The sequence below is a fragment of the Mastacembelus armatus genome, chromosome 5, assembly GCF_900324485.2.
Source record: "Mastacembelus armatus chromosome 5, fMasArm1.2, whole genome shotgun sequence".
In the NCBI taxonomy this organism is placed as follows: Eukaryota; Metazoa; Chordata; class Actinopteri; order Synbranchiformes; family Mastacembelidae; genus Mastacembelus; species Mastacembelus armatus.
The window spans coordinates 17,266,575-17,286,881 of record NC_046637.1 but is presented as its reverse complement, the minus strand read 5'-3'; the positions used below and the strand labels follow the sequence as shown (position 1 = coordinate 17,286,881).

Genomic DNA, 20,307 nt, shown 5'->3' with positions numbered 1-20,307 from the left:
TAGAATTTAACTTAACTATCAAAAATCTCTGTGGGAGAGAAGTGATGAAAATAAAAAAACTTTACAGTTAAAAAGACTGAACTCATCATGATGTTAATCTCCACAGCTCATATTCACTTAGAACCTTTTCTGACCCATTTTAACCTAAAGCAAATCTAGTGAGAGGAATGAAGAACAGCTGCCATAAAACTTACCACTAAGCAGACAGGGTAATTAACTGAAATCCAAGAACATAGCCTTTCAAATATTCACTCTTCAACAACTTTCTGTCATAAATTAAAGGAACATGATTACAAAGCATAAACTAAAACTGAAATTTCATGTGCACAAGCACAATCTCATATCTCAGATTTTTTTTTTTAATTGTCACTTTAATTGTCACTTACTTAACTTACACTTGCCTAACTGCCCTGCACTGCACATAGAGGAGCTGTGAGCATTTTCATGAATCTGTGATCATGAGTGACCTTGGTAAACATCTAACAGGGTCACTCCTCCATCTGCAAATGTTTCGCCTGATGTGACAGAGCAGTTGGATGGAGATCCTTGGAGGGACTGCAAACATTCCACAGCAGTTTGGCATTGACTTTTCCATGAAACTCAAGCCCTCTAATGTCTTCCGTTCAACAAAATTACACTTTTGCTCTGCAAAAGCCTTTCTCTGTTGTTCCACCATAATGATACAACATTTTGTAAAAAAAAAAAAAAAAGGTCAGGGCAAATGCGAATCGATGGAAAGCACTGGCATAATTCCATTCAGTAAACTCTACTGGATGTTTCTGATTAGCTGAAAGCCTAAAATGTGTGACTTACACCACATCATTATTTCTGCAAATCACTTGGATGATCTTTTGTTTCTTTCTGTTCTGCTTGTACCATTAAAATGTGCCCAAGTTGTCTTTTTCCAAATGACACCAAACCTTCTGTTTGTTTGACCTGTTAACAGGTTGTGATATTATTTCGTTTGGCCTGTAAAAAGCCGCCATTAGTTTTGAATCATTACAAAACCTGTCAGCTGAAATGATCTTACCTTATACTTCCATTTTGCTTCAGTCTTGTTTTTATTCTGCTCTCTGATTTCAAACTTCTCCACACTGTTTTGTTTTGATATGTCCTTCTCTGACATACTCAGAACATTCTTAACAGCCTCCAAAATGAAAACAGAAGAAGAAAGACACTGTTATGAACAGAAAAGGATACAAAGGATACATAGGGAGAAGGATATAAAGGATGTAATTCCAGAGTATAATTGTTTGCCAACATTACTGTCTGCTCACCTTCATCTTTTTTGGCTGCTCCATTTTACTCAAAATGTCCTTCGCATGGGACTCAAGAGCTGCAAAGCTGGAGGGTTTAGGAGGTGGCGATGACTCTTTTGCTTTCTTCGCTTTCTTCTTTCCTCCTTCCTTGACCTTCGGCACCTTCGGAGGCTTGGGAGCCTTGGGCATCTTTGGAGGTTTGGGAGGCTTGGGAGGTTTAGGAGCTTTCTTCTTGGCTTTCTCTCTGCTGGGTGAGGGGACGTGGGCTGGGGAGACAGGATCTTCAGGCTCTGAGTGGGTGGATGGCGGTTCCTCCACTGGCATCTTAATACTGGGCTCACTCTTAATGGCTTTTGTTGCATTCTAGGAATAAAAGCAGGGAACTGTGACCTGCATTATAATTTTGTAATCAGCATTTAAGTGTCAGCCTGACAAGTACAGCTGCACTGAACATATACTGAAAAGATGAAAAAAATCTTGATAATTAAATAGTTAAATAGTCCACAGGGCTTCAAACAAATTCAGAACATCCATCCATCCATCCATCCATCCATTATCTATACCTGCTTATTCCTAGTAGTTACAGACATGTAACTGTCATGGGGATCTGATGGAGCCTATCCCAGCTCTCTTTGGGTGAAAGGCAAGGGTACACCCTGGACAGGTCATCAGTCCATCATAGGGCCACATAGAGACAAACACACTTACATTCACTCCTCTGGGCAATTTAGAGTCACCAATCCACCTAACATGCATGTTTTTGGACTGAAGGAGGAAACCAGAATACCCAGAGAAAACCCATGCAAGCACGGGGAGAACATGCAAACTCCAAACAGAAAGACCTGCTGCTTGCAAAACAAGGCCCTTCTTGCTGTTAGGCATCAGTGGTAACCACTAAACCACCATGCTGCCAAACAAATACAAAAAAAAAAAAAAAAAACATTTAGCAGGGTTTTAATAAACTCACCTCAGCATTGGAGTAACTGTACTGTAACTTGACTGGCATAAAATTACATAATACTGACATTATTGACATTATTGCTAGCTAGTTTATAATTTTTTATATAATTTTTACACCTTGCTAAAATGAAAGTGTTAACTTTTGATGCAAGTATGCTTACAAAAGAATGAAATTATGTTTGTAGGACTTTAACACTGTGCTTTCTCTGTGGCTGTCATACAGAATGTTTTATTTCACTTATTACTTTTTCACATAGATGCAATTAATGGTACTGCTACTTTTTCATCTTGAGCAAAAAAAAAGTACAAAAGTTAAAGCTCTGAAGTGTTTTCAGTGGGTGACAGGTGATGAAAGGCAATGGGATTATAAAAATAAGGTTCATTCTCTGGGGCTCATGAATATTCACAATGTTAGATGGTATTTTCTGTACAAATCTGACATTCAAGTCAGTGAAACAGAGTTCATGCAGTGTCCAAAAAGGAAAGACTTCGACCTCTGAAAACAAGATCAGTTAGGGACAATCTTCAGGATGGTGAATTTCATAGGAATTTGACCATGTGATATTTTTGCACAGAGACTCTGAGATTGTGCAGTCAAACAGTGTCACCACTTTGACATAAAAGCTGCAACCTGCATCTTTCACTCCCACCTGGGGCTGCCAACATATAAAACTTCTTGGTGGAACTGTTAGTATCTGGCTGGTCATATTACACTTAACCTTAAATAAATTCAAACTACCTCTGACAGTCTGATCTCTTTGGCAAGATCCTTAATTAGCTGTGATGGTTTCATGTTCTCTGGAAGCTCATCTTCATGTTCCAAAAGGGCCTGTAAGGTGAAAAACAAACTCAACTGTATTCACTTTTGTAACATTAGATGAACAACTGACACTAGATACTTATCCTGACATGTCTGTACCTGTTTTTTGGTCCAAGCTCTGAAGGCTCCATTGATGATTTTGGCACCATGTATTAGGTATGGAGCTGGTTGCTTATTTGCTTTATGTAAACCTACACAAGAAGAAATGCAAATGTTATCATTGAATGAATCATAGCCTTTAAAGTCAAGGCCATTAACTTAAAAAAAAAAAGAAAAACAAAGTTTACAGTATACATTTTTAGTGCAGCAGAGATTTACAGGACGTAACTGAATAACCCTCTCACAAACATCTGAACAAATGAGCTGACACTTCATTCTGTTTTGTTCTAAAGAGACACCGCATGAAGTTATTGCACTCATCTGTGAACAGGAGAAGGACTCTGTCAACAGTGTGACTGGCTGTTTAGACAAACTGTCTTGATACCTAACTTTCCCAGAGTTGAATCCCAAATGACGAGTGAAAGTTACTGAGGAACACCAGCAACATAAACCTGCGTGCAGACTCTGGGTCAACATGCATCTGCTAAGATGTCAAATGTGGTTGCATCTATGACTGATAACAAACAGTCCTTTTCTTCATTTTCTCTTTCAGCAGTACACTGAAATAACATTTATTTAAAGCATTATATTGCAGCACAAATAAACAAAATAATTTTTAAAACTAAAGAAAGTGTCAGTGCCCTCTGTTGGAGAAACTACGTAACTGACATTCAAACATTTCTTCTGCCCTTAACGTTTTTATTTGAGTTGACAAATATGCAGATAACAATATATCTGCAATGGAATAATATTGTAAACACACTGAGAGTAGATTCTTTAAATAAACCAAAAATAAAGTAAGTGATTTCCTGGGTCTGTCCCTCCAAAATGGACTTGCTGTGTTCAGCTATTTTAGTTTAAACTTTTGCATGAGAGCAGCACTGATTTATGCGAAATTATGCAAACTTAGTTTTAATGAAGATTTCCTTTTTGATTCGATGGTGATTTACAGCCAAAACAGGAAATTATTAATGAGCTCAACACATAAAAGCAGCAGCAGTGACGTGAGTCACTTTCCTGAACTGAAAAAGATGACCTTGATGTTAAAAAGTATAATGATATATTCCTGGCAAGGTCTTGGTCATTTCAAGTAGTATGTGCCGCACACAACAGCAACCTGGCTTTAACACACACACACACACATAAAATGGTGGAAACATAAACAAGTGGCCCAAGCCAGCGGAGGGGAGTTTAAACACAGGCTTGTAATGGAGCAAGTGATTCTAGTTGGGCCAAATCTTTTGAAGCTAATCATCTATGAACTCAGCAATCCACCGATTTAATGACTGAAATAATATTAGAGGATCCAGCTCCTCATCTGTGCAGCAGACAGGCAGCCATACACTGAATGTACGAGTCAGAAAGAGGCATTTCTGACAGTGTTTGTTTTCTCCACTTTCATAGATTCTTCTGGAAAAATGACGAGTTAAATGAGGATGTAAGTTTACGTTAATATACCACATATTGGAGCAGAAGTTAAATCCATAAATGCATTAAGCTCACCTTTGAATCGCTCGAGGAGATGTCGTCCCACATACCAGCACGCTGTCTCAAAGTTAGGAAAGGGGGTGAGAGTTTTGACCTTTAGCCGCTTCTCGATTTCATAAGCTCTGAGGAGAATAAACCAAGAAGGTTTCAGCTAAACATTGTCATGTATTACCAACAGGTTTATTGCAACAAACTATGCAATTCACAAGGTATTTCCAAATGTGGAGAATTCATAAACAGATTGGTGGAATTTGGAGCTAAAAACAAGTCCTTAACCGAGGTCTCACTGGAAACTACTGAGTAAGGCAAGGCCTACAAGTCACAGTAAATCCCTCCAAATTAGGACATAACGGTCTGCAGGAGGGATGGTGGATCACAGCAATAAATACAGAAAAAGAGCAGATTACCAAACCCAGTGACAACAATGCAGAATGAGTGTGCGCGTAATAAAAACTGGGTCCGAACCTCATCTGCATCTCCACACTCAGGTTGTGAAGAAAGTGTCCAGCGAATGCCAGGCAGTCAACTGGGGTCAGTATTGCATTGATCCAGCCTGAGGAGACATCAGACATCAATCAAGAAAAAAAAAAACAATAAAGAGCAAAGGATTAAAGAAAAATAATTATTAATTTTAGCAACTTTTAGTTAAAGTCCTAGCCTAATCCACTACTTTACTTTATACCATTATTTTTCATTACTTTCTTCTAACATCCATCCATCCATCCATTTTCTATACCCGCTTTTTCCTGAAAGCCAGGGTCACAGGGTTTCTTCTAACATTCCTTGATAAAATTGTACTTTTTTTATTTGTTTGATTTATGTACTCTGCAGCACACAGAAGCTTGTCTGTGGATTTATGAAGTAAGATGACTACAAATCAGGATGTACAATAGGAATTGGTATAATAAATTAAACTTTATTTATTTGGCACCTTTGACAGTCAAATGAAATTCAAAGTGCTTTAGAAGAAGGTAAAAATGGACTGGGTGACTAATGCACCCCCACTCTCACTCCCAAAAAAATAAAAATAAAATATATACAGTGATATAATGATAAATGTATCCCCCATCAGAGATTCTATATCATCTATTCCATGGTATCTTTCCCAATACTATGTAGTAGGCCATTGTGGGAAATGCTGTAATGTACATCAATGAAAAGCACATACTCATGGCAATCTTTTTTATGTATTTTTATATGAGTGTGCACCAGCAAAATAAAGTGCTTTGATTTGTTTAGTCTGTCAGGTGTATATTTACTGGATTAGCTAAAACAGATTCCTCTTATTGGTTATTGAATCCATCTTGAAGAACATGTGAGAGATGATATTATTCATCCTTATTGTTAACCTCATTAATCCAAATTCATTTACACTTAGTGTCACTGAATAAAAAAAAACACCAAATTTTTGTAGATATAAAGCTAGAAATGAAATGTCTTTTATATGAGGATTCATTTATTTAATGAATGTGAACGAATTGTTTAGGTAATAACAGTTCAGAAAACAGTGACAAAACATTACAAGGTGACACCTTTAAATTTATTTATTTGACCAAACAACAGCCTAAGATCCAAATATCCATCCATCCATCCATTATCTATACCCGCTTATTCTTTGGAGCCTATCCCAGCTCTCTTTTGGATGGAAGGCAGGGGTACACCCTGGACAGGTAAGATCCAAAAATGTTTAATTAAATATAATAATAGAAAACTTGGGCTATAGAAAACTGAAAAGTACCATATCCCCACATATTAGACGCTTGAATCAGAGAACATTTTGAAAAAAGAATGTCAAGATTAGTCAAATATCAAAACCTAAAAACTGGTAGACATACACACACAATTATATGATCAATTGCATTCATGACCTGACTGTAGTTCTGACCTGAAGGGATGAACAGAGTCTGGCCTTGCTTCAGCGTGCATTTGTAACACTTGTCCACTTGGTCAGCAAAGAACATTTCACTGTGATTGGACGATGACCTCCAGCGCTCGTACAGAGAAAGGTTGGCAGACGTGGGCTTAATGAGGAAGAAGATCTTTTCTCCCTGTAAAACCAAACACAGTGAGATTTCCTGACATCATCATTGTCAAAGATGTAAGATGTTCTATATGTACTCTTAAGATTCAATTCAGGATACAATAAAACTAGCGTACACAGTTGTCTCATCATATCAGAGGCAGATACCACTGTTGTTTTTTTTATTGTAAGTGATTAGTGTGACAGACCTTTAGGACATGGTACCAGACCGAGGCACCACCACACTCAATGTGGAAGTCTGTGTAGCTGTCTTTGACACATATAAGACAGTATTTGGTGACTTTTGGCTTCCCAAGGAGAGCGTCATCAGGCCAGTAGTTTTCTACCCAAGACAGCCGCCGCACAATCTGTGGACTCTCCACTATACTGTTCATCCTGTCCCAGAAAAACAGAAAAAGAAATGGATACCATGAGTTTTCCAGACTGGTGTTTTTGTAAGCCAACTCTCCCTTTAGAAGCTTCTCTTCGAACCTTGTGTCAGAGAACTCCAGGTTGATGACGTTTAACACTTTCTTTCTATTTGTGCTGTAGTAGTAATCGACAAACTCTTTCAGCTTCATCTTGCTGTCTGTCTGTTTGGTGACATCAACGACGTCCACACCAACATCAGGACCTTAGACAGTAACAGAGGATGCAGAAGATATTATAAAACAAGATGAACTAACCACATTTAGGCTAAACATTTTCTTCAGACAGAATGCTGTTTAACAAAATGCGTCTGTCGCAGTGCACTTTTGATATCCAATAAATAAGCTCGTCACTGAGAACCAGAGCACTGGAGGGAATAAAGAACAGAAGCGCCCCCTACTGAGATGCAAGTAGTATAGTACATTTATCTTGTGGTTCTTGTGGGGCTTAAAATGCACAGCAGATCACCAAGTAAAACACAGATACTGTATTAGATGCTGTATAATTTAATTGGGTTGCCTTTACTTTTAATAAAGACACACAGGATGCGCACAGACATTATATACAAACCATACTAGCAGCTTTTGTAGCTCATCATTACCTATACTTATTGTTCCCTTTCGGATTGTTCTTGGCTGCTGAATTTAGATGCTAAAATAGTAGTAAAAACAGCTGTAGCTGTAGAAACAGTGCTGTTTTTAGCACTGCAATCCTAAGGTCATTTTCAAAATCAAAACAAAACAGTATCAAAACAGTACTAACCCTAACACTGCCAGTAGCAGCGATAGTTTTAATCATTCCAGAAACATTAATAGTAGGTGCACCAGTATTAGTAGTAGTTTTTTTTTTTTACAGCAAATAGCAGTAATAATAATAGTAATACCACTAGTACAATTGTAGTACAATACAATAGTAGATCAATGGTAACAATGGCAGTAACATTAATAATATTAGACATAATATTTCTAGTAACAGTAGTAATAGTGGTAGTTGTATATCAAATTGTACTGCATTAGCAGCAGCAGAAGTAGTAAATACAGCAATCATAGTAAAGGTACTAGTTGTAATCACAGTAGTAGTAGGACTAGAAGTTTTTGCAGTACAGTTAATAGCTATCAGTATATATAGTTATAGTTATAATAGTTATCAGTATTCACAGCTGGGCTGCTGATATCAAGGGAACGCCAGGTTAGTTGGCACGGGCCCTAATCTGTTGGAATAATTTGTCAAAAACAATCTTACGTTCCCTCCCTTATAGTAATATTTACTAGCTGTTGTAGAAGAAGTAATACCGTAGCAGTAGTAGTATTTGTTAAAGTGGTAATAGCAGGAACTCTGGAGCAGGTCAGGTTGTTCCCAATTTCTCCCCAAAAACCAGCAAAACTGCTGCACCTTACATCTTCTGATGTTAGGAGGTTATGCGTGTCTGGTCGTTCACTTTGTATATTATTTACATTGTTTGTAGCTGCAGTTGCCCTGGCAGCACATTGTAAGTGAAGCACATTGTGCTTCCACCTGGTATGAAATGTGATATATAAAGTAAAGTTGCTTGTCTCCTAGTAACACCATTAATAACAATTATAGTACAGTTGCAGTTAAAGGGATAGTTGCAACAGTAGTACCAACACTACTGGTACTGCACCAGTAGCAGCTGCAGTGGTAGTTGTTATTGAAGGAGTTATAGTAGTAGTTACAGTAGCTGTAACTACTGTTGCAGTAGTAGTAGAAACAGTAGCTACTGCAACAAAGTAAGAGCTGCACTAGTACAACAGAAGCAGTGATGTCACACCCTTAGGTTGTAGTAGTAGTAGTAGCAGAAAAAATAGTAGTAGGAGAAGCTATAGACTGCTAACAGCTGCAGTAGTCCAGAAGCAGTAGTAATAGTTATGAAAGTAGTTGTAGTATAAGCAGTAGTAGGAACAGTAGTACTTTATCAGATGTAATGTCAGCAACAGTGCACTCCTTACCAACGTTGTTCTCCACATCACTGATGTAGAAGGTGGGAGCAGGCATGGACATGGCCAACCCATCTTTCTTTGGAACCAGGATTGGTTCATTGAAGCCGTTCTCCTCCAAGTAATCCATAGTCAGCTGACTGCCACTCAGCTTCACCACCACATCATCAGCACTGTGCCCCACACACCATGAAAACCAGACACTACTGTAATACATGTGTGCTAAAGTATTTCACTAGCTTGTCCTGAAATAAATCAAATCAGATCTGCTAACTCAAAGCAGATCTTGAAAAGCTATAAGACAGTGCCCTCTAGTGTTAATAAAGTTAAAAGAACATTTCATTAAGAATCCTTAATGACATAATCAATATGACGAATCATTTAATTCGATCATAATTAAACTTAAAGGTAATTACAGTATATACAGAGGATTTTTAATAGTTACCTCTGTGTCTCACAATATTGGCCAGTTTGTAGTGTTGAAAATTGTGCAGCTCAATAATAAGTAGAACATAGAAACTAAAATGTGTAATAACATTACCTTGGAAACGTCCTGCTGCGAAGTTCCTTTATGAAAACCTGACTGCCGTTCTGAACAGCTTTGATATCTGTGCTTTGCCCCGTGTCATGTTTGCTCCAGTTCTTTTTCTTTTTCACTGAAGATCAGAAGGAAAAAAACATTCAGAACACAGGCCTACACTACAGGGAATTGCTTGAGCAATTACTATAGTTTTACATTCATTAATTTTGATCTGCTTTTAGAACGTTGTATCTGGCAGAAAGAGTATAGTATTTCTACGTACATGTGGATTTGCCATGGGTCTTCTCACAGTTTGGACAGTGATATATGTCAATATCTGGAGCATCATCTTCATCCACCCCAACACAGCTAAAACAAGAAGGTTAACATGTTGTAATGTTTGGTTAATGTCACCCATTTCCCAAAGCAGTTTGAATGAATGTGTTGTCTTTTGCCTCCCTTGTACATCACCACAGTGGAACAGTCAACTTGCATGAAAGAGATGTAAAACCTGGCTGAATTTCATAATCAGTCACAGTGACTTCAGGCCTAGTGTTACATTTTGTCATTTGACCACTGCTGCAGGTAATGATTTTTCAATCACCAATTTATTTTGTGAATACATTGATTCATCACTAAAATGTTTCAATGAAATATCAGAAAATCAAGTAGCGACCAGTAGTGACCAGTAATTTGCCAATCCAAGATACCCAGTTTGCAGTGACATAAATCTGCATAGCTGCAAACAGAGTGGTTGTCTGGAAGGAAAAACATATTTAAACCTAAAACACAAAACTACCCTGCCAACGTTTGTGTTATGTAGAATGGAACAGTCCTTTTGACAGCTGTGCCATAGTGAAAGACAGCAACGGGGCAACATGCTTTCATATATATTTACAGCACCTTGCAAAGAAAAGAGGCAAACGAATGGAGGACTAGATAGTACATACACCAGACTATAAATATCCATGTAAAAACTGCTCATTACCTCCTCAGGCCGAGGATGCTGGAAAGTGTGGCTCACCTAAACAGACACACAAAACTTGGGAGTGTCGTTTCGGAAGTGTTAAGTCCTCGTATTTTACAAAACAGCATTTGACAACTTTGTATGCTAGTCAAAAGTCATTTGCTCTCTTGGAGGCTCTTCATTGGTTGCCTGTTCGATTTAGAATATATTTAAAATCTTAATTGTTTTTAAATCTCTGCACAATCTTGCACCTTCTTATTTATTTGAACTGTTGCATCAGTGTATCCCGTCAAGAAGTCAAAGATCCTACAACCAAAACCTTTTTTAATTCCCACACTTCAATGTGCTAATTAAATAAATTAAACTTAATCTTATTTATAGTATGGACTGGCCCTTGTACAAGGTCCGTAGGGATTAACTGGATCTGCGTTCTACACTTTGGCCCTGTGGTTTATAGCACGGCTGCTGTGAAAGGAAGTCATGGTTGAATTAGCATCAGTTTGCCTTTCAAATACTAATCATTTCTACATTTGACTTTCAATTTTTGTAGTGAAACTAGAAAGAATGTTTTACTATAGTTTATTTCTCATAAAACTTTTTGGGACTTTGAGACTTGAGGCTCAAGAGTGTAGTTCTTCATTCAAGGGTTTCATCAAAAAACAACAGATTGCAGAGAAGTGCTAAAAACAGTAAAACATCTACTGAACTGATTTGAAAACATGATGGCACGACAGTGAGTTCCCAGCTCGCAGCAGCTGTCTTGGGCTCCTGCACAAGCAGATTCCTCCCATTTGGAGCCGCTGCTTCCAAAGTCAATGAAGAGGGAGTTTCCCAGAATGTTTTCTTTATTCCCCTGGGAACTCCACAGCTTTACTACACAGCCTCCCGCCCTTTCACTCAGGGCAAATGCAAGAGTGGGTGGAAATGCCTGTTCATGACATCATTAACAGGGTGGCTTGGAGAACTCTTACACTTTGTTCTAAATGTGAGATGTGCAAGCAAACCCAGATGTTTAGACACTCTTAGTCCTGCACCAAAGTATTTAGTGAGTGTTTTTTTTTTTGCTGTTGTTTTGTTTTGTTTTCTAAATAGCAGAACTTTTCAGATCAAAAGCATTAACAAGTGTGTTGCAACTAGTGAATCTTAGTAAATGTACTTAGCAACTTAGCAGTAGGCCTGAGTCTGGTTTAATCTTTCTGCAACACTGAGCATTATATAAACAGCTCACCTTGACAACAGCAAAGCTGCAGCACAGCTTCAGATGTATTCTGCTGCTACGTTTCTAACTGAGACTAAACACACATCATGGGATCAAATCTCCTTGATTTTAACTTCTCTACATTATTGCTGTGCCAGTTTCGGATTTATTTTTAAACCTGGGCCAGGTGTTTATGAGCTAAAGTGCAACGGTTCTGAACCTGACTTCAACCTTTACTGTCCCGGGTGGGGTGCAAGAGAAATGAATTTGAATGTGCCCAGTATGTTGGAAATGATGTTATGGAACTCGTGTGTAGCGTCTCTGCTGCCAACTAAAGTAATTACACTAAAGAATGCAGTAGGAAGGTAGTTTAAACATTACCTTAATTTGAATCTGCTGTGTTGTATCTAAGACTCTTCCTTACAGTAGTGTGAAATTTAAATAAAAGTTCACTGTTATGACAGTGGTGATTATAATGTCAAGAATGCTAAAATTTTACCCCCAAATTTTTTTAAATTATTTCCTAACACCAATTACCAGGTGAGTAGCTTTAATGAAAACACCAGTGAGGGGCTTTATGGGACGTGTTGCATTCAGCGGTTTAATCCATACATGGGGCTAAAAGTCAGGACACCTCTGCTTTGCTGCTTTGATTTTGATGCCTTTAAAAAGGAAAATCTCTTGGTGTTCATCAGTATGGCTTTGTTACTGCATATTACAGTACAAGCTCCAAGCTTTTCACTAGACCCTCTCTATCTATTATGTATAGATTATGTATCAATTTTTTTCAGGCACTATCACTTGCTACCAAATACTTGTGGCACCTGCTGGGATGTGGTTTTGTGGTTATTTGTTAGTTTACAGAGATTTGGAGTTCTGTACTAAAGAAATTCATCCATCCATCCATTATCAATACCTGCTTATTCCTAATTAGGGTCACAGGGATCTGCTGGAGTCTATCCCAGCTCTCTTTGGGTGAAAGGCAGGGATACACCCTGGACAGGTCACCAGTCCATCACAGGGCCACATACAGACAAACAACCTCACACACTCACCAAGTGGGCAATTCACCAATTAACCTGACATACATGTTTTTGGACTGGTGGAGGAAACCAGAGTACACGGAGAAAACCTATGCAAGCACGGGGAGAACATTGCCACACAGAAAGGTCCCTGCCGGTTTACGAACCCAGGACCTTTTTGCGTTGAGGTAACAGTGCTAACACCTAAGCCACCGTGCGGCCTAAACAAATTCAAAGTCAAAATAAAATAACAAAAAAAAAAACAAAAGAATGACAAGTATTCACTGTTTGTTGTAAACTTGGGATTGTACGACTGTTACTGCTTTTGCTATATCTATGAGACTTCATTACCAGTCTGTCCATTCTATCATTGCTACCAGCAACTAGCCAAGGAATAAAAGATGTTAGGTCACTATTACACACACACTGTGTTCACCATCTGGACAAACTAAGCAAATTATATATATAATAATATTAAAAAATGATTGGATATAAACAATGAAAAATAAAACTAAATGGATGCTAACATGATAAAAATGAACATAAATGGACAGCGGTGTAATAGCTCCAGGGACATCCTGAAAAAACCTAAATAATTTGATGTACATCTGAACGAGCAGTATTGCCTCACAGTAAGAAGGTTCCGGCCTTCTGTGTGAAGTTTCCATCTTCTCCCTTTGCCTGCATGTGTTTTCTCTGAATATTCCAGCTTCCCCCCACCAGTCTAAACACATGCAGGTTGATTGGTTACTGTAAATTGCCTGTAGGTATGAATGTGAATGTGAGTGTTTATCTGTCTCTATGTATCCCTGTGATAGACTGATGCTCTGTCCTGGGTGTACCCTCCCTTACTCAATGTTAGCTTTGTTGGGCTCCAACCCCCTGCAACCCTGGATGTTCCAGGGTAAGTGGCAGATAATGGATTGATGAATGGATGTCTGAACATACATGAACACAACACTGGGTTGCAATTAAACCACAGTTGCTAAAAAAAGGAGATACTGTAGATATTGTGACAACTCAAGGGAAGAAATTTGATGTTACATGCTAAACAATATCTGATTGTGAGGGGAAACAAACTGGAGGATTCAGCATCCAGAGTGCATCCAGCTGGTTACGTCACCAGCCATGTCCATAATTTAATAAGCTGTGGTTTGAGAAACAAGTCAGTTTACACAAACAAACACCGTGGTTCAGGCACATCAGGGAAATGACTTATCAGTAATCAAAACAACAACATGTATCAACATGTATCAGGATCAATACTATTCTGATGTGTACAATAGTCAGCTGTTCAAAGTCACTGCTGCCAAGTCTCTGGAGTCCAATACGTCACGTGAACCATTTCTAAAATCGTACAAAAAACCAAAACTTCAACAGGTATCAGCAAATTAAGCTAAAACTACATGGCAAGATGGTGTTATGCTGTGACAAAAGAAATAAGGGGAATGCAGTAGGTGAAAAAGAGGATATCAGCTGTGGTGAAAGCCTAGAGCTAATCCACTAACAGTCTGGTTTCCTGATCTCCAAGTCAAGTCAAGACAGATTTATTAAAGCTTCTGAGAAACAGGATTTGCATATAGGAAAGGGACACACTGTAGTTGATTTGTTTGGCTAGCATGTCATTATAGAATGTAACATACATATAAAATCATGCCATAACTGTTATTACTTCATGTACTTGTGCAACTGATTTATGTACTTCTGCTCTGAACCAAATGTCACCACATGCACTGTGGGTATGTATGCAAATATTGCATATGATAGTCAATTGAGGTGAGTCACAGACTGGACTGAGGTGGAAAAATAACACCAGGGACTGGCTTGTATAGTGAGAAAAATGGAAATAGTAAAGTAAAATACAGGTATATCCTATATATGTATTGTAAGTAAAAGCCCTTATTTTCACCAAGGTTATGTGATATACCGTACATCAGATAATTAATCCATTCATTATCTATACCTGGTTATTCCTAACTAGGGTCACATGGATCCTATGGATCCACTGGAGCCTATCCCAGCTCTCTTTTGGTGAAAGGCAGGGATACACCCTGGTTAGGTCACCAATCCATCACAGGGCTACATCAGATAATGTTTCAGGTAATGTTTGCAGGTAATAGTTGCATTATCTGAAAACCTACAGAAAGGTTCTCCTCCTGAACCTCAACCAGCTGTTGGTGTGTGCACTATCCTGCAGACAGCATAGTTGTATCTGAAAGAATTTTTCAATTATTTAACCCACCCTCAATCTAACTGGCTTCATGAGCCGGTGTGTCAGCAACCAGCAGTCCTGTGTGTCTGGAGATCAAGGAGTAAAATGCCGGTTTTGTTAATCAAGAGCTTCAGCAGCCGTTCATTAGAGCTGCTGCAGCCGGTGTTACAGATTAACTTGTGGTGTGTTAATTGACTCGGACGATGCCTGCTCAAAACACCTCTTCTTCATCTTCTTCTTTTCCTTTCGGTTGCTCCCTTCAGGGGTCGCCACAGAGAATTATCTGCCTCCATTTAACCCTATCCTCTGTATCCTCCTCATCCACACCAACTATCCTCATGTCCTCCTTCACTACATCCAAGAACCTCCTCTTTGGTCTTCCTCTAGGCCTCCTTCCTGGCAGCTCTAACCTCAGCATCCTTTCACCAATGTATTCACTGTCCCTCCTCTGAACATGTCCAAACCATCTCAATCTGGCTTCCCTGGCTTTTTCTCCAAAACATGTAACATGACCTGTCCCTCTGACGTTCTCATTCCTGATTCTATCCATCCTCGTCACTCCCAGAGAGAACCTCAACATCTTCAGCTCTGCTACCTCCAGCTCTGTCTCCTGTCTTTTTCTCAGTGCCACTGTCTCTAAACCATACAACATTGCTTGTCTCACCACTGTCTTGTCCACCTTTCCTTTCATTCTTGCTGATACTCTTTTGTCACACATCACACCTGACACTTTCTGCCACCTGTTCCAACCTGCTTGCACACATCTCTTCACTTCTTTTCAACACTCTCCATTGCTCTGGACTGTTGACCCTAGGTACTTAAAATCCTCCACCTTCTTCACCTCTACTCCCTGTAACCCCACCGTTCTACTTGAGTCCCTCTCATTTACACACATATATTCTGTTTTACTGCAGCTAACCTTCATTCCTCTCCTTTCCAGAGCAAACCTCCACTTCTATAGATTTTCCTCCACCTGCTCCCTGCTCTCACTACAGATTAGATGTCTGAAAACATCATGGTCCACGGAGATCCCTGTCTAACCTCATCTGTCAGCCATCACCACATCAAACAAGAAGGGACTCAAAGCCGATCCTTGGTGCAGTCTCACCTCCACCCTGAACTCCTCTGTCACCCCTACAGCACACCTCACCACCGTCTTACAGCTCTCATACATGTTCTGAACCACTCGAACATACTTCTCTGCCACTCCAGACTTCCTCATACAAAACCACAGCTCCTCTCTCGGCACCCTGTCATACGCTTTTTCCACCTCTACACAATCCAAGACACAATGCAGCTCCTTCTGGCCTTCTCTGTACTTCTCCATTAGCATTCTCAAAGCAAATATTGCATCTGTGGTACTCTTTCTTGGCATGAAACCATACTGCTGCTCACAAATGCTCACTTCTGAACTCAGTCTAGCCTCCACTGCTCTTTCCCATAACTTCATTTGTGTGACTCATCAGCTTTATTCCTCTGTAGTTTCCACAACTCTGCATGTCTCCCTTGTTCTTAAAGATGGGCACCAGTACACTTCTCCTCCATTCCTCAGGCATCCTCACTCTCCAAGATCTTGTAGCCCAGTCAAAAACTCTACTGCCACCTCTCCTAAACACTTCCATACCTCCACAGGTATGTCGTCAGGACCACCTGCCTTTCCACTCTTCATCCTCTTCAACGCCTTCCTCACTTCATCCTTACTGATCTTTGCTACTTGCTCTAAACACCTCTTACCTAGATAAAAAGTTCTTGTTATCAGTCTAAACGTCAGTTTCATATATTGTAAGGAATAATTACGAAGTGATTTGAGAACAGTTCAGAAAAACAATTTACAGTTGAACGTTGGCATTTAGCTCGAATGCAGTGCACAGATCACTCTAGGCTGTGTCAGAGCATCACCAGATTAACATTTGATACTGTGTCCACAACCATGCTTCATATTAAAGAACCCATGCTTTAATATAGACATTTTGTAGTCTTCTGTGAGTGTAGACATTAGAGGATACACACACAGGTGGAGAAAACTAAACTATGGTTGTTTTGGCTGTGAAACGGTCTATAAGGTCGGTAAATGTCGCCACTTAAAGGTTTATTTGTCTTTAAACCAGAACTGGTGTTTTGTTTGTTCTGTTGTGTTAAACTGATCTGAGCGGGTCTGAATGATGTAAATTGAACTAGCCCAGCTAAGATGTTCTGTTGGGATGTTGAGTGAACTGAGGTAAAGTGGGACATTTCTCTTCATCGTCCAGTCCACAGAGACACTTCTGTCATTTAAACAGCTCATCAACATTCAGAGAGTGAATTCAAATCAGCCTATACAAACTATTTGGCAACAGGTTTAACATGAACTTCATCTGTCTCCCCATATATATCTATACAGGAAATGAGGATGGTTTAAAAGGGAGATGTTAGCTGGTTACGTCATTGTTTTAATTCCAGTTTCATAATTTCAAACACTACTATGTTTGTCACAAAGTTTGCTGTGTGAGGCAGTTTTAATACAAAATATCTATAATTTGTTTCTCTCCTCTCCTCCCCTCCCCTCTCCTCTCCTCCCCTCTCCTCTCCTCTCCTCTCCTCTCCTCTCCTCTCCTCTCCTCTCCTCTCCTCTCCCTCACATGTTATATGCCACCAGTTACTGGCCCCATTACTCACCCCAACCGGTAGTACAGATGGTCGCTCAGACTGAGCCTGGTTCTGCTAGTGTTTTTTTCAGTTTAAATTCCTTTTTTTCCTGTTCTGTTTAGTTATTTTTGAATATTGTATAAAGCATTATACACAACTTCATTGTTTTAAAACCACTACAGGTAAAAATGCTGATTTACTTTGATTTGGTTAAAGAGAGCATTTCTTTAGTGTTTGCTCATGAAATTGTGATTTGAATGATATACAAACATATTGAATTGATTTGAATGGATACATAAAATTGTAACTTTTTCCACCAAAATACACTTAATAACCCAGAATGACAAAGTAAAAACATGTTTTTAATTGTTGATATAAATTTGGTTTTAAAAAACTTAAACAGATTTCAACTTTTTGCTGTGGTTAGATGCATCCTGTTTGCTCTAATTCTCCTTGAGATGTGTCTACAACTTGACTGGAGTCCACCTGTGGTAAAACTGAACCGACTGGACATAGTTTAGAAAGACAGAACACCTGTGTATATAAGGAGCCACAGTTCACACTGCATGTCAGGACAAAAACCACAACATGAAGTCTGATGAAGTCTGTGTAGACCTCTGTGATTCAACTGTCACTGACACAAATCAAGACAAGAGTAGAAACCATTCCTAAAGCTCTGAGTGTTCCCAGGAGCACAGTGGCCTCAATAACTGTAAAATGGAAGAAGTTTGGACCCACCAGGACTCTTCCTAGAGTCGGCCGTCCGACCAAGCAAGGAACCAGGCACAAAGGGTCTTACTCAGTGAGGGGACAAAGAACCCCATGGTTCCGCTAATAAAACGTGAGTTCTTTGCAGAGATGGGGAATCTGCTGGAAGGACGACCATCTCAGTAGCTCTCTGTCAGTCAGGTCCTTATTTTGACCTGAAGCAAACAGCTAAGATAACACTGCAGTTCCTCCAGTGGCCCAGTCAAAGATCTAGGCACCACAGAACATTTGTGCAGAGAGCTGAAGATGGCAGTTGCACAAGGGACTACCTGCCCAGCACCAAGTGTCATCAGGAGCTTGGTGAGGTTTCCATGTGTCCAGTGTGGGAGAAATATGGTTGTAGGCAGTAACCAGATACAACAGTGGTAGCAAGAAGACGCAGCACTACAAAAATATTCTGAGACAAGAGATTCATGCTTTATAAGAAGCATTTTCAAACAAAGAAATTTGCTTCAATAAATCCAATTTCCAAATGAGTATCAGGTAAAGTTCCTCACCTACTGCAGACCAAAACAGAAAAATGACATTGTGAACACTGACATACCAACCGTAACTAAAAACATATGCTTCAGTGAGATGATAATCTTATATGCAGCCACTGCAACTGTGCAGTGATGCTAGACAGCAGATTACCGGCATCGCAGTACCAGCTGCTGTTACACTACAGCCAGGGTTCCATGCAAATACAGGAACATTACAGAATTTTCAGAAAATTAGCAAAAGAAAAGACAAGTTAATCTGCAATGTGAACACTGGGGGGTGCAGTAAGATAACTGCTGGTGGAACAAATTCTCCAGTCAGGTGCCATTCAAACACAGAAGAGGAGGGTACAACAAGATGATTAAAAGTGTGCCAGTCAAATCTGCAATGGTAGACAACATGATACAAGTTAGACATATACTGTATACTTGTTTCAGGTTTTAATTCAAGGAGTTTTCTCATCAGTCAAATCAAATCTGATGTTTTCATCTCCTGCTATTTGTAAGAATTTCTGTGGAAGCTAGAATTACAAATGAAACATATGCTTAATGCGCATCCCAATAGCATGCTAAATCTGCCATATTTCACTTTTTATTTCAATTTTCTGTCCTTTACACTGCAATATTTTTATGCTCAATGTGTAAAAACTTAAAAAATATGTGGATGAAAAAAAAAATGTTTTATGACTCATTGCAAACAGTCAAAATCCTTTATTTTATGTCTTCCCTAAAAACTGAAACATCTTCCTGGAGTTTTCTACCCATATTATCCACCTCCATCCATCCATTCATTATCTATTCCCACTAATTCCTATTTGGGGTCACAGGGATCTGCTGGAACCTATCCCAGCTCTCTTCAGCTATTTCAGATTCAGCCCATTAGTTTAACATAGTTTATGATGTAGGCCTATTTGTTTGTATTCAAAGAACAAAACTACAGCTCTCATGAAATATTACTAGCGCAGTACCGTGCATAGAATACATTATCATACATCATCAAAGACATGCAGGTTGGTGTTGGCAGGTTAGTGACTCTAACTTTGTCCTCATAACTTTGTCACAGTCTTTGGACTGTCGAAGAAAGCCAGAGTGCCCACAGAAAACCCACAGCGTCGAACTGAATTTGAACCCAGAACCTTCTTGCTGTGAGGCAACAGTGAAAACTACTGTGCCATCCCAATTTAATTCAATAATATAATACAATATAATTAATATAAAAGTATTGCAGTTTTAGAAAAAAACTCTATAGCTGACTTATGTGTTATGTAGTTCGTTTAACATGGAATAAAACAGAAATATACAGAAATAAAAAACAAGACATTGTGGTTTGAAGTGCAGTTAGTATTTCAAATGTTTCCTTATCAACAACAGGGACACATGAACTGCACACAGCATCTTAAAAGCCCTCTCCTGGGCGCTGTGCTGACTAAAACATGGAGCTAACCAAGGTGACTCAAACTTAGAAGTTGGCACTGAACAAACATGC

General features: G+C 39.1%; 1 protein-coding gene across 2 annotated transcripts in view; it reads right to left on the bottom strand.

Moving 5' to 3' along the window:
- The window catches only part of phf2 (PHD finger protein 2), a 31,605-nt gene that overhangs the window by 9,004 nt on the left and 2,294 nt on the right, over positions 1–20,307 (bottom strand). For both annotated transcript variants that reach the window (XM_026307785.2, XM_026307786.2), the window contains exons 2-13: positions 9,834–9,919; positions 9,572–9,686; positions 9,043–9,203; positions 7,139–7,280; positions 6,856–7,042; positions 6,512–6,674; positions 5,092–5,179; positions 4,642–4,748; positions 3,139–3,230; positions 2,959–3,048; positions 1,278–1,622; positions 1,031–1,147 (exon numbers count right to left, since the gene is read on the bottom strand). In XM_026307785.2, the coding sequence (XP_026163570.1) occupies positions 1,031–1,147; positions 1,278–1,622; positions 2,959–3,048; positions 3,139–3,230; positions 4,642–4,748; positions 5,092–5,179; positions 6,512–6,674; positions 6,856–7,042; positions 7,139–7,280; positions 9,043–9,203; positions 9,572–9,686; positions 9,834–9,919 (1,693 nt within the window). The remainder of the gene's footprint in view (positions 1–1,030; positions 1,148–1,277; positions 1,623–2,958; positions 3,049–3,138; positions 3,231–4,641; positions 4,749–5,091; positions 5,180–6,511; positions 6,675–6,855; positions 7,043–7,138; positions 7,281–9,042; positions 9,204–9,571; positions 9,687–9,833; positions 9,920–20,307) is intronic.